Raw genomic sequence first — 14,873 nt, 5'->3', positions numbered from 1 at the left:
ATGATGCTCTGCACATTTCCCCACTCCCCTTCCCCCAGCCCTTACGGACTGACAATGGGCATAAGAACATAAATGCTTTGATTAAAAGACTGCACAACAAGGCATCTTCTTGTAATCACACAATTGTCTCAAGATTCTTTTGTGCAAAGTGTTTTTAAATTTTCCCAGTTCAACTGTAATGCGGGCAGAGTAGACTGTATGCAAAGCCAATGCCTGGATCGCTAATATAAGGAAATAGGGACACCTGCTCATTCTTAAGGCAGACTTCCCAGTTCTTAAGAGAACTGTCAAACCATTCAGGGGCATGGCCAGAATTTACATTTCTTATAAGTGTGCTGCAGTGCAAAAAATATATATTCCACCCTCTCTTCTAAAAAAAAAAAAATCCCTAGAAAAATATTGAAAATAACCACCTGCCACTGAAATAGGCCAGGAACAATCAGCTCTTTGCTTTCCGCAAACATCCCTTTAACTGAGATGTGTCAGTTGAACGTCCTCGGAAAGCAAATTTTGCAGTCTCTCTCAGGAGGGTGATCGCAAAACACAACAAGCATTTGGAAGTTTCCAGCCTCTTTCATGAAAGCACCCGGGCCATTCACAGAAACAGTTCAGATAATCAACATCAAATGCTCGCAGAAAAACTCTCGCACGACCTAGCCACAGAACAAACGAGCAACTCGAATTATTTTTCATCTGCGTATTTGGAAGAGCTGCACATTTTCAGATCTCAGTTTGCGGCTGGGAGCAGCCGAATATGGGCAGATGCACTGGGGTAGAAATTTTCTTCACGAGTTATTTGCTCAGTTCCCATGTCCGCGAACAGCTTGGAAATTGCTTAGGGTTTAAAGCAAGCTGAACAGCTGGCGAGTTTGGAGGAATTCAAGTGGGGTTTAACGATGTCCGGTTCAATGGGCTGCATTGGGTTGCTCTCACTAGCAATGATGTGTTTCACCAGACACCTGGAAGCTTCATCAATGTTTATGTTTTCCTGCAGGTTTAAAACAAACAAGCAAATGGTGTTAATGACTCAAATAATTTTGATTTAAAAACCCATATGCACAGATTTTCAAGTCATGCTCTAAACTTTTTTTTTTTAAATTATTACACAAAAGTCACACCATGCACATTGTATCTATCAAGTGTCAAGCCAGAGTTGTGTAATGGTTAGAGAGACCCAAGTTCAAATTCCCACTCAGCCATGGAAACATGCTCAGAGAGTCACACCCTCTCCATTTAACCTACCAATAGGTTGCTGTGAGGATAAAAATGAAAGAGAGGACCTCATTTCAGGTCCCCAAGGGGTAAAAAGACAGGGTATAAACGAAGTGTTATACTGTTTCTCTTTGCTTAAGAGCTCAAAGCGGTTCGTATCAATAATCAATTCCATTAGTTAAAATTAGAGGTGGGCACGAACTGAAAAACGAACCAAAATTTGTCACAAGCCAGGCTGTTATTTGGTTCGTGAACCGTGACGAACCTCAATGATTTTTAGGCTGGTTCATTTGTTTAGTTTTTTGTTTCGGTACTGCAGACAGTCTGGCACTGATCAGTTTCCTAGGCAACGGGGGTATTGGGCTTTCTGCAGACCTTCTGCTGCCCCAGAAGTGACGTATTCATGAACCAAACACACCAGTTCACGAACCGGGCAACTTCATGCCAGTTTGCAGTTCCTGAAATGTGACAAACCACAAACTGCAACGAACCACCCTTTTCCCGGTACATGCCCATCTCTAGTTAAAATCAACAAACTGCAATAAAAATCTACTAAAATCCAAACAGCGTAATAAATAAATTTTATCCTCCTACCATAATCAGGCCAATATACATGGCTGCCCCTTTCCCAATTTATCCTCCTAACAACCCTGTGAGGTAGGTTCAGAAGAGGGAGGATGGCGACTTGGGGTTACCAAACCAACCTTGCAGCAAGGTAAGCATTTGAATCCAGACCTGTCCATCACTTTAGCTAGCATAGTTTGCTGACCCATAATATTCACTTTATTTATATACCATGTTTCCCTCCCATGGGGACCCAAAGAAGCTCATGGCATCATTTCCCCTTCCTCCGTTTCATCCTTGCAACAAAAACCCAGTGAGATAGGTTAGGTTGGAAGGGAGTGATTGGCCCAAGGTCACCCAACAAGCTTCCGTGGCAGAGTGGAGAATCAAACTTGGGTCTCCTAGATCCTGCTTGGGCACTACATTAATAAAATTATTAATAACGTATTTCATAGGTATCTGTATAAATGATCATTTCATAGCAAAAAGAGCATAGGATATAGTCATGATATTGTTACAAATGTATACAGGTGTGATATTTGTGCATGGTTCTACACCACAGGTTTGGCCTAAAATGGCCTGCCTGGAGGAACCGGAACCAATGACAAATTGAACGGTATTTCTTAAAATCCCCTCAATGGCTCATAATTATTGGGTTTTGTTCAAGTGCCTACCGGGGCTGGAAAAACTGAACTGACAAGTGTTTGGCTGAGAAGGAAATGTGGTGAGAGACAGAGAAAGAAGCAGACTGATTTTGCTGGAGCTGGGTAAATCACCTGGAAAGTACTGGGTCTGTCTCGTTCTTGGGATTAGATGCAGGAGGGCAGACTGGCCTCCTTGCAAGAGTGCCTCTATGTCTTCACCATATTTGCAAATAAATACTACAAAGACACTATTCCAGTGCGCTCTTATAAGTGCGAGCCCTTGGAACGCGTCACTGCTCAGAGAAGCGGGTGCACATCACCATGTTTATCATTCCAAAATAACAAACTCAGCCCATTTGTTAAAACAAATTTGCTCTGTATAGATCTTCCTAGCTTTCTTTCAGCACTGCAACCATGCCCTGTAAAAGCGTTCATTAAACAGAAGGCTCCGGGCCTGGCACAGGGTGGAAATCAAGTTTGAAAACTCCTTTTAAGCCTCCTGATGTTGTCCAAAGGGAACGCTGGGAACGGTAAAGATCAAAGTCTCATTGCCAAACTAGATGAAAAATTGATGTTCCAGGACTGCATTTCTTGGCTTTTCACAATTCTTTCAAAGCCATATGAGGCCAAGACTATCTGCCTGTTACAAATCCCTTCCCTCGAGCTTCTATCAGTTCTGGGGTGTGTGTGTGTGTGTAGTGTGTGTGTGTGTGTAGTTTTCCTTATTTGAAGAAGCTTTCCTATGCTTGGACGTGTGATTGAGTGACATCTGGAAACAGATCAGAGGAAAAGGTGTAACCCCTTTTCTCCCTTTTCTCAACCTAATCTATACTGTTAGGTGGGTAGCCGTGTTAGTAAAACAGCAGGGTTTGAGTCCAGTGGCATCTTACGGTACAAGTTTTCAAATATCAGAGCTCCTTTCTTCAGGCACGAGTAGAAATGGAGATCCCTGGGCCTTTATATCCCAGCCAAAGGTAGGTGGGGTGTTACGGAGGAGGCTATCAGGAGGTAAAGGTACAACGCAATCTGATTAGAACAGAAATTAGCATCTCATCTAGGCTTCCCAGTTGCCTGCTGGTGGTGGGCAATCTCCCGGGGGTTCGCCCTGTGGCCTGCCAATCGCGTTGGGAATGCTCCCAGTGGGCATGATGACATCGCTTCCCAAAGTGACATCATCGCACCAGCTGCGGGCATGTTCCTATGCTTTGCTGGGGCCAATTTTGGCCCCAAATGGGCCGAATGGCCAGTGTGATGACATCATTTCCTGGATGAGATGTTATCTTGCAAGAGCCGGGAGCACATTGGCTCTCAATCAGCAATACTGACTCAAAAGAACAAGAACCCCTGATAAAGAGAGAAGTGGCCTTTATCTGGGTCAGAATTTTTTTTTAATACTGAAAGCAAGCTAAATTGATACCCCATTTTCCTCCCAATGGGGACCCAAAGCAGTTCACAGTTCCTTTCTCCCGTCTTTCATTTTATCCTGACAACAGCAACCCTCTGAGGTAAGAGAGACTGGTTCAAAGTCACTCAGTGAGCTTACACGGCAGAGTAGGAATTCAGTCTTAGGTCTCCCAGATCCTAGCTTGGTACCCAAACTACACCACCACACTAGCTTTTTTTTTTTTTTTTCATCACACAGAACTCAGCTACATCTTTCCAATCATTGAGAATAACATATACTTTAGCTATGTATCACAGATTTCCCCAAAGACTGCTGGGAATTGTAGTCTGGCAAGATGACCGAGAATTCTGTTTGAAAATCCCCAGCTCTCTCTTCACAGAGCTAAAACTCACGAGACGCAGTGCACGAGGACACTCTTGGAAGGCTCTGACAGTTTCACCTCCTCTTTGGGGAGGCAAAGATGAAAACAAACCCTCTGAGGAGTTATCTCCTGGCTCTGTAGAGAGGGGAAATGGACAATGCCTTCCGATCTGTTTTTAAAACTCGGTTTCCCAGCTAACATTGCGTCTCCCTTCACTTGAGCGTCCTCGTGTAATTCGTCTCGTGTGTTTTAGCTCACAGAGGGAAGGACTTTTAAACCTATTTAAGTATATAGTGTAGACGAGTCCTTGGGATTCCACAATTAGGCAGCTTAAGACAAGCAGCTGCCATTATGTGATGTATGATAGGGGCTTTACTTAGAGGGGCGCCAGTACAGCTATGTTTATATCTTTTTTATAGTGAGTGTTGTCCTTGTCATTGGCTTCAATGTGCCTCATGTTTGTTGAGGTCACTGAGAATAATTTGGGGATTTTCCCATGAATGACTGGGATCATGAAGTAAATCTCTGCTGACGGAAGGGATTTCCATCAAGGAAACAGGATTCCCTCGCCTCTCCTTTCCTACTTAATCGTCAAAATGCTTCCTCTGGGGACAGAGGGGAAGTTGGAGATCTACCAAAGGATGGAGGAAATTGCACAAATCCTGCCTTCCATTAGTAGGATTTTTCCATGGGATCCAACCCCATTTTAGCACCATTTACATGCCACGGATGAACACTTTTTATTTACGTATTTGCTTCCTTTATTTCCCCCCAGTGGGACCTGAAGCAGCTTATTTTGTTCTCCTCTCCTCCGTTTTACCCTCACAAGAGGAAGTCCGTGACATAGGATGAGAGAGAGAATTGCTGGCCAAAGTTCACCCAGCCATAACTATTTGCCTAGTTATGATGGGCAGTCTCCCAAGGATTGGGCCTTCTGACCACCAAACCCGAGTTGATCAGCAGGAGGGAGACAGGCCAGGGAAATGAAGCCTCAGTCAATGGCATCACTTCTGGAATGACCTGGAAGTGATTGCATTGCAACAGGGTCAATTCTCTGACACTTGGCCACAAACACAGGATATGTTTTAGGTAGGGCTGCCAGGTTCAGCGGGAGGGGGCACCTGGCACTCACCTTTTTGGGCCCAAATTGCCCCTCTGCAAAGGATGGAAGTGCTCCTGGGGCAGAGCGATGACATCATTTCCAGGAGTGACGTTGTCACGCCGCCCCGGGAGAGCGCCTGGGAGGTCTATTCCCCCACCTTTCCTCCTGCTCGCCAGGTGAGTGGTGACAGGAAGTCCTCTCGCCCACACCGGGGGACCTGGGATCCCTAGTTTTAAGCCAAGTGTTAAAGAATCAGCCCTGGTGCAATGCTGACATTTCCAGATGGTGCCAGAAGTGATGTCATCAACCACACCCACAGGGGTACACATGAGCACAGGCATATGCGCAACCACCACCCCACCACCACCTGCCAGTTCCCAAGGGGGACCTAGCAACCCCACCCAGCCAGCTTCCATGGCAGAATGGGGATTCAAACCTGGGTCTCCCACATCCTAATCTGGCACTCTAAGCACTCACTGCACTGGCTCTCAAAAAACATTGGGGAAAATTACAGGAATATTCTGGCTGATTCCGCATGCGTTGGATAATGCACTTTCAATGCACTTTATCAATCATTTGAGGTGGATTTTTTGTTCCGCACACAAAAAAATCCATTCCAAATGATCTATAAAGAGGATTGGAAGTGCATTATCCAACGTGTGCGGAATCAGCCCTCGTGAGGAAACTGAAAATGAATGGGGGAAAAAAAATCAAGACTCCTGAGCTTACATTTCACAAGGAAGAAGATAATGATATGTGAATCGAAATGGCCATCTTGCAAATTTTAGTCTCATCTCTACTTCTAATCCAAGTTGGTCCATGGAAACAGGGACAATAACTATTCCAAAGCAAGACTGCATTTACAATCCTAACGTTGCCAGGTATGTGTTGGGAAATTCCTGTAGGTTTTAGGGGTACAGCCTGGGGAGGGTGGGGTTTCAGGAGGGGAGGGGCCTGAGTGAGTTATAATGCCATACAGTCTACCCTCCAAAGCAGCCATTTTCTCCAGGGGAACTGATCTCTGTTACCTGGCTGGAGATCAGTTGTAATTCCAGGCTATCTCCAGCTACCACCACATCCAGCACAGAGTTATTCACTCTGCTGGCAGGGAACTCTGGCAAAAAGAGGGCCTCTCTCAACAGCTGAGACGCCTCAACTAACAACGCCGAAGATTGAACGTGGAACCATCCATATGCGAAGATCATGTACTCTACCATGGAGCCACAGGCCCTCCCCGCAAATGCTCGTGCTGGGAGAAGCCAGGCATTCCTTGGTGATGTACCAACGTCTCACTATGGAATTTAACAAGCTGAAATGCTGGCACTGCCCTGGAACAGAGACTTACAAACTCTAAGCAAGACCTTAAGTCTATCACGCGACATTCTGAACAGACTGGCAAATTCCTCGGGCTCACAAGAAGTTATTTCTGCAAAATGTGATTCGAACAAACAAGGGAAGCATTAAATGCTGCCCTCCCATCCCTAGCTAAGACACAGCAGGAAGATCAGCCAGAATTGTAGATTTATGGCCGTTAGATAAGTGCCAAGCCATCTCCACAGAGTCACATGCCTGCTTGTGCGGATTTCCAAAGAACACACCAGCTACTGTAGCATCTACACAGATTTTCGTGGCATCTTAGGGTCATCCACTTTGGGCTTTGTACTGCTAGGAAGTGGTTTTTCGGCTTGCTTATAACATTGTAATGCATTCGATTTCCCTAGCTTTTCTCTGATCGGCTCAAAACCTGCTTTGCTCTGCTTTGGGGTAAAGACTGCAATAAAGCCTGGATAGCGGCAGAGTGGGTGGAAAAAACTGGATTATTGCACCCACATGGCAGTAAGGTTCCCAGGTCCCCTGGACTTGAAAGTGGGGGATGGGAGCTGTGGGGGGGATGTGCCGGATCCCACATTGCATTAGGAATGACATCATTCCCAGCAAGGCATGGAAGCGACTGGTTGCTCCAGGGCTGATTCAGTACAAATTGCCCCCAAATTTAGTGTTTGGGGCTGATTTTTATTGCTTTGGCCCCCAGCATGAACCAATGCTTCTGTGTTGTGCCAGGAATTACATCATTCCCAGACAGATCAAGATGGGTAGTCGTGTTTGTCTGTCTGTAGCAGTAAAAAAGAGCAAGAGCCCAGTCGCACCTATAAGACTCTAAGGCAAAGGCACACTAAGGACACGCCAAAAGACCGCTGCTGCAATCCAAAGCTTTATTCACAAGTGCCGAGGGTCAAATCAAGAAGACAGGGGAGCACCCACACTCTCCGGCTGCTCCCGGCGGGAGATTGGCAACGGGTTTGCCTGGCTAAATTGTCCCGTTTCGCAAGGCTCACAGCTTCATCAAAAACCACAAATAAATTCTTAGTGTAAAGCGTATTTCTTTTACTGAAAAATAACCTGCTAGACAAGAATCAAGTTTCTTCTTAGTTTTAGTTGAACAGAATCAGATTGGAGCAGCGGTCTTTTGGTGTGTCCTTAGTGTGCCTTTGCCTTGGAGTTTGGGACCGTTCCCCCTGTCCTTTTGCCGTACCTATAAGACTAACAAAATTTATGGTAGAGTATGAGCTTTCATGAGCCATGAAGAAGTGAGCTGTGACTCACGAAAGCTCATACCCTACTACAAATTTTGTCAATCTTATAGGTGCGACTGGGCACTGGGGAGCTGCTAAGCCTGTGTGGCAGCCATTTTCTTTAACCCTCTCCCTATGGCAACCATTTCATACCCCTGCCACTTTGGGGGGGGGGGTTTAAAAAAAACTGACACTAGAATATCGTTATAGTAATATACCATAGGTGTAACATGTTCTGTGAATTCTCAGCTTTCTTTTTAAAAAAACTAAGTCTCTTGCCCCTTCCCTTGCAGATATATTAGGGAAAAGCCATATCTTCTCAACAGAAGAGGTATAATAAGGGGCTCGGAATAAATTGTTATTCCAACTGATTGTTGGAAGTGAAAGACTGTACAAAGCACGCAAGAGGAGGTGGGCAGCCGTGTTGGTCTGTAGTAGAAGAGCAGGTTTTGGGTGCAGTAGCACCGTAGAGACCAGCTAGATTTTCAGGGTGTTTGCTTTAAAGTTCCCTTCATAAGATGAGGCAGCAGAGCTAGCAAATCTAGACAGGTCAGTTCCTGAATCTTTGTCTGTCTGCGAGGCTGCTGCCTCAGTAGCCCTGTTCACAAGTTACAGTGAATGCACATACAACAACATTTGATTTATATACCGCCCTTCAGGACAACTTAATGCCCACTCAGAGAAGTTACAAAGTATGTCATTATTATCCCCACAACAAAACACCCTGTGAGGTGGGTGGGGCTGAGAGAGCTCCGAGAAGCTGTGACTGAGCCAAGGTCACCCAGCTGGCCTCAAGCGGAGGAGTGGAGAATCAAACCCGGTTCTCCAGATTAGTGTTCCATGCTCTTAACCACTACACCAAACTGGCTCTCAGCCACAATCTGTGTACAGCGTACAATTGATTTTTCTCTATATGCGTGATTGGAGTCCAGTGGTACCTTAGAGAGCAACAAGATTTTCAGGGTGTAAGCTTTCAAGGGTCAAAGCTTTCTTCTTCAGATACAGGGAGATCCCTGAGCTCTTATATCTCGTCAGGAGGTGCCTTGTATTGCTACATCCCAACTCCCTCCTCTGCTTCACCCCACGTACCTCTTGGTTTCTAAATTGCCACTGGACTCATATCCTGCTGATCTACTGCAGACCAACTATTGCTGCCCACCTGAAACTCTATGTGTGTTGAGTCATTCTTGTGCCCCATACACATTCAATGCATGTACAGCTGAATGCGGGATTGAAACAGCACATTTATTCATGTACTGATCCCTGATGAACACACATTTTCTCTTTCTTACAAAACAGGCATTCGTACGTACATGCCGGTTGCACGTATGTTCACTGTAACACATGAATAGGGCTTCTGTTTACCCCAAATGCTACTCTTAAGGATTCTTTTCTTCGGCTAACTCCTCTTTCTATCCACCGTTAAGGGCGAAATGTGCCCTCTGCAATCTCTTTCCATCATAGCGTAGACAGATAGCTACAATGCTTTCTCTCCCTTTACTGTCCCAGAATGTTCTTTCACAATAAAGGACGTCTCTTTCTTTCCTAAAGTCACAAGCCTTGCATGGACTTTGTTCCCAAAGCTGCATTCCCCCTTCCACAGCGCAAACAAAGTTCTAAGCTGGCACTTACAGGCTGGGGCAGTAGGGTGCAGTAGGGTCAGCTCCCCTGAGGCCTCTTTGTGAGACTTTGGGGAAATCTCAGAAGGACCCACAACCTCTCATTGCTCTGTAGGGATTCCAAGTCCCCCGGCGGGGGTGGGGGATACCCCACTCCCACCCTCCACCACCACTCACCTGGCCATTGCAGGAGGGGAGGGGAAGCAGGGAAATAGGCTTCCCAGGCGTGGTCCTGGGGCAGTGCAATGACGACACTCCCGGAAGTGATGTCACCACGCCACCCCGGGACCACTCTTGTGCTTCACAGAGAGCCAATTTGGCTCTCAAACAGACCGAATCAGGCCCATTTGATGCCCAAATCGGTCTGCTGAAAATCACGGGAGTGCTCTCGGCCCCTTTGCAATGATGTCACTTCCCAGAAGTGACGTCATTGTGACACTCCAGGAGCACACATGCACAAAGCATGTGCATGAAGATGTCCCAAAAGGTGAGTGCCAGATCCCTCCTGCCAGGAGGGTAAGGGGACCTGGCAGCTCTATTGGCCTGGACAGGCTAAAAGACTGTCAACTGTTGGCGGGACTGTGGCCTTCAAGAACTCAGACCTTTGCTGCCATCATGGCAGGCTTTTCTGTGGCCCTCACAGCGGGTTGCTGAGCACCCATTCCACGGCCTCCAGTTAAGCGCCGACAATAGGGTGGGCCCTCCTTCAGACCTGCGATGTAAATGTTTGAATAAACCAATAAATGGCTGCCCAACAGAGAATCATCACCTCGTACACACTGCACAGTCCAGAAGTCATGTGCTTCTAGTTTATGGCTATGAAAAACTGTGCAGCTGTTGAAATTGTTGGGGCGAAGTAGAGGGATCCCAGCCATCCACATGGATACACACCACTGGAGGCTTATTGGCTGGGACGTTTCACTTTTCTTCCCCACAGCGGCTTCCAGGCACATTATTGCCGAGGAGCACACCGTTCAACAGAAGAGCATATAAACACTTTATTGAATGTGTCTCCAAGAAACCCCAGGATACAGTTTAGTATTCTTTACCGGTACCCGTCCTGTATCTTTCATCTTCCCTTAATGCAAAGGCACGGGATTAACGTTCAGATCTTTCATGCTTAATATCGGAAATAAATCCCCTTCGACCCGGGGGGCTTGGCTTTCTTTGCTGACATAATGTGCCTTTATTAGTTTTTATGGGCCTTTCAGGCTTCCAAATGAAATATTTTATTATTGGCCATGTAGCTCTCTTAGGATTTATGGTTCTTATTGTCCTGGGATATACAGCAGATTCGAGATTTATATAGTCAGGTACTTCTAGTTTATGGCTATGCAAAATTACGTGTCTGTTGAAATCATTGAGGGGGAAGAAGTGGGATCCTAATCACTCAGAGTTAATCTAGGAAAATCAGGGATTCTTTAGTGCGGTTGAGTACAAGGGAAAACACCGGTGGAGTCAGGAGTGAATACATGTTGGCTTCTGCCAGATCAGACTATTGGTCTATTACACATATTGGTCTATTACACGTACATCCCATTTAAGCAATGCAGTCCGTGCCTTTGGGAAGCAATGCCATCTGGATCTTCAATTGTTTATAGAATCGTGCAGAATTAGTGCACTGACTGGAAATATAATTGATCCTGGTCTGCCTGTAATCTGAAGAATGGGGAACAGGGACACAATCCCCTGCCTGTTCTGAACAGTACCCCTGGCACGAGGCAATATTGTATAGTGGTTATAGTGCCCGACCCGCTTTGAATCCCCAATCAAACATGGTGGCTTGACCTCGGCCCAGTCCCTCTTCTCTCGGCCTAGTCTACCTCACAGGGTTGTGATGAAGATAAAATTAATAATAAAGACTGGCTGACTGATTGGTGAGGATAAAATGGAGGAGAGGAGAATGTTGTACGCCACTTTGCGTCCCCATTGGGGAGAAAGGTGGGGTATAAATACAGGAAGAGTTAAAAAATATGGTGAGGATGAGATTTCCATTCCTTTCCCAGCACTGGCTGGGGAAAGAGTTCATTCATTGGGCCCTCCAGCCCTGCACTGGGGCAATGGGGAAGAGCATTTCTGCCTTTCTCAGTAAGCATTGGGGGACAGTGACAAAGGCCTAGGGTGACTGCATCCATACCATTCAAGAATGTGGCTGCTGATTGGCATGCAGGTGCAGGCTATGACATCAGCAGGACAGCTGGCCAATTAGCAACCACATCTTTGCACAATGTTGGTGAAGGCACTTCTTCCACTGCCATTACTCAGCACTTATGGGCTCAAGTACAGATTCGTATCCTTCAGTCACCCTTGGCAGCAGCCAATGGTTCTGACTAACGGAGTACTTCACCAGCCACCCATCTTTTCCGATCATTCATCCTACTATATAAAAGGCTAAGCGTATTCAAGACAATTCATTTCCTACCCTGTAGCGCCACCAGAGGGCGCGGCTATGGAGGGAAGCTCAGATGAGGCAGCCGGACCTCCAGAGAACGCGCCCTGGCGGAAAGCCCAGGCTGGGATCAGGCATGGAGCAGGCAGCAATGCCCGCTCCCGTCTTCACCAACTGGGATCAGGAGCAGAGCAGGTGGCAATGCCCGCCTCCTGCATTCACACAGCTGGGATCAGGAGGGGAGCAGGTGGCAATGCCTATCCCCCACCAACACTCAGCTGGAATCAGGAGGGGAGCAGGTGGCAATGCCCATCCCCTGCCAACAACAAGCTGGAATCAGGAGGGGAGAAGGTGGCAATGCCTGCCCTCCGCCTTCACCCAGCTGGAATCAGGAGGGGAGCAGGTGGCAATGCCCATCCCCTGCCAACAACAAGCTGGAATCAGGAGGAGAAAAGGTGGCAATGCCCATCCCCCACTAACACCCAGCTGGGATCAGGAGTGGAACAGGTGGCAATGCCCCTCCTTCACTCAGCCAGGATCAGGTGCAGAGGAGGTGGCCATGTCCATCCCCCCTGCCTTCATCCGGCCAGATTCAGTCACAGAGGAGGAAGCACTGCCTGCCTGCCCGCTCTCCCCTTTCTAGAGCCCGCTGTATTTTTTTCCATAATGGGTTTTGTTGCTAGTTGGTAATAATTATATTACATTATAGCTTATAACAGAAAACAGTTTACATTCTAGTAGCAATTCTGTATAGCTTTATGCAAACGGTGCATCTTTTATAAAGATCGGCTCCATTATCCAACCTAATTTTTATTTTTAAAAAGCCCATTCTAATCTAGCTGGGTTTTCTTTCACGTTGAGCAGAGGATGGAAGAGTTTGGATTAAGCAGCCTCTTAAGTACAGAAAGTGGAAAAGGAAGTGGAGAAATGCAAATAAACCCAGATCTCCTGAGTCCCAGACCTCAACTTGTTATCACAGTGCTAAGAGATGTTATAGTTACCTTGTAAATGGCTAATTCAGAACACTTCAAAGGAGGTAAGTGCAGGGGAGTAGTGTGGTGTAGTGGATAAGGCGTTAGCCATGGAAAGTGAGGCCTGGGTTGAAGTCAGGCACTCAGACATTAAACTCCATTTCTCCAGCATCACAAAGACACAAATCTGAACGTACCTCTGTTCTCCTATCAACTATTAGTCCTCTCTTCCCCCTACAATGGCAGCAGTCACATTTACCTAGGAAAACATCAACAGCATGGAGCCAGAAGCCAGCTGCAAACAAGCTAAGATACACCATGTGTGCTTAAAGTTGATCCTTGCCAATATGTTGCATTCAGTTGGAAAATTATAGTGGTTCCTTCGAGTAGATTTTCATTAACTCTCAAGAGAGCTAATTACACACAGACACCTCAAGAAACACGATTGCCTCCTTTGATCTGACTCGGAGAAGTCGAGATGAATATAAGAATACCTCGATAGTAAACAGCCGGCGGTTCCTTTCTGCGACACTCATAAGCAGACCGTGAGAGTGACAGCCGTCCCCACTGTCCCCTCCCCCACCTCTGATAGTCAGCCTCTAAACTTGGTGCTCCTGTTCCTTCCAAGCAGGGTTTCTTGCATGAATGTGTCAAATTCTTTTATTAAAAGCCAGCTAAGCCAGACTCCATCAGCCCATCTTTTGTCAAATGAGCTCCATGAATACAAACGGATAGCATCTTGCACGAAGGAAAGCCATCTGAGATGGGAACCAGTGTGGTGAAGTGGTTGGAGGAGGGAGGTGCCCCACCTTGTTGAACCTGTGGACACTTTTAGAACTTTGAGCGCAGGTTCACAACGGAATAGCTGACATGGGAGGTGACACCAACTGCAAAATGTTGGAAAGTTCCCAGCCAAGTATCCTCATATGATGAAGGCAGCTATTTCCAAATGAGTGTTCACTGCAGGTGCAAAGATGAAGGTGCTAGGGTTCTTCTGAACTCCAGTGGAAGAAAACCAGGACTGGCTCTTTGCTTTGGAGAAGAGGTAAGCAGATGCCAGGAAACACGTAAGCGGAAACCATGGTACCCATAGGCACCATGTTGGGGATAACTAGGTTAGAGGGTTGGATTGGTTAGAATAGTAATCATATCCTTGCTCAGCCTGAAGCTCATGAGGTCAATTTGGGCTGGCCATTGTTTCTCAGCCTAACCGACCTCACAGTGTCATGATGAAAAGATAGAGGAGTCCCTCATTCGAGTCCCAAAGCTGCTTGGATCACTTTCCTCTCCTCCTTTTTATCCTCATAACAATCCTGCGAGGTAGTTGATGCTAAGTGGGTCTGAGTGGCCCAAATTCACTTAGCAAGCTTTTGTGGCAGAGGGGAGATTTGAACCTGGGTCTCCCAGATCATAGTCAGACATTCCAAACACTACTCTACCTTAGCGCTCAGTCTTAGCATAATATTGACTACTATACATTTTTTATATATTGATACTTATTTACTCTAAGGCTGATTGGTCTTACCTCAGAAATTCTCCCAAACTAGCAGACATCTTCCCTCAGAGTCAAGGAAATATTGCTTGCCTACCAACCACTTCTGAGAACTATTATGGTCGAAAAGCAGCACATGAATATTGTTAAGTAAATAAGTAAACTAACACAAGAACCCTTACCTTCGCCGAAGTTTCGAACCATCCCACAAAGCCGTTCTCCGTGCAAAACTGCTCCATCTTCATGCCGTTGTTCACAAGGACGTCTTTGCCTTGATCGCATTTGTTTGCCAAGAGAACTGTCGGCACAGGTTGGCCGCTGGGGAGAGTCAGCTTAGTGTCTAAATCCTCTTTCCATTTGGTTACGGCTTCAAAAGTTGCCGGTCTTGTCACATCAAAGACAATAAATGCTCCCATTGCTTCTCGGTAATAGACACGGGTCATGTTGCCAAACCTTTCCTGACCTACGATGACAAAAGCGCATATGTTTTTTTTTTTAAATACACAGACATTTTACAAGTCGGTATTGAACATTCTATTAG

General features: G+C 46.3%; 1 protein-coding gene across 1 annotated transcript in view; it reads right to left on the bottom strand.

Annotated features, from left to right (window-relative positions):
• Positions 1 to 578: 578 nt before the first annotated feature.
• RAB38 (RAB38, member RAS oncogene family) overlaps positions 579 to 14,873 on the bottom strand; it is a 36,527-nt gene continuing 22,232 nt past the window's right edge. Inside the window, exons 2-3 of the mRNA XM_054974470.1 lie at positions 14,515 to 14,795; positions 579 to 988 (exon numbers count right to left, since the gene is read on the bottom strand). Coding sequence (XP_054830445.1) covers positions 836 to 988; positions 14,515 to 14,795 — 434 coding nt within the window. The 3' untranslated portion in view covers positions 579 to 835. The remainder of the gene's footprint in view (positions 989 to 14,514; positions 14,796 to 14,873) is intronic.

This window comes from Eublepharis macularius, chromosome 3, assembly GCF_028583425.1.
Source record: "Eublepharis macularius isolate TG4126 chromosome 3, MPM_Emac_v1.0, whole genome shotgun sequence".
Taxonomy (NCBI): domain Eukaryota; kingdom Metazoa; phylum Chordata; class Lepidosauria; order Squamata; family Eublepharidae; genus Eublepharis; species Eublepharis macularius.
Note: the sequence above shows the minus strand (reverse complement) of the source record. Positions and strands in the feature narration are given on the sequence as shown.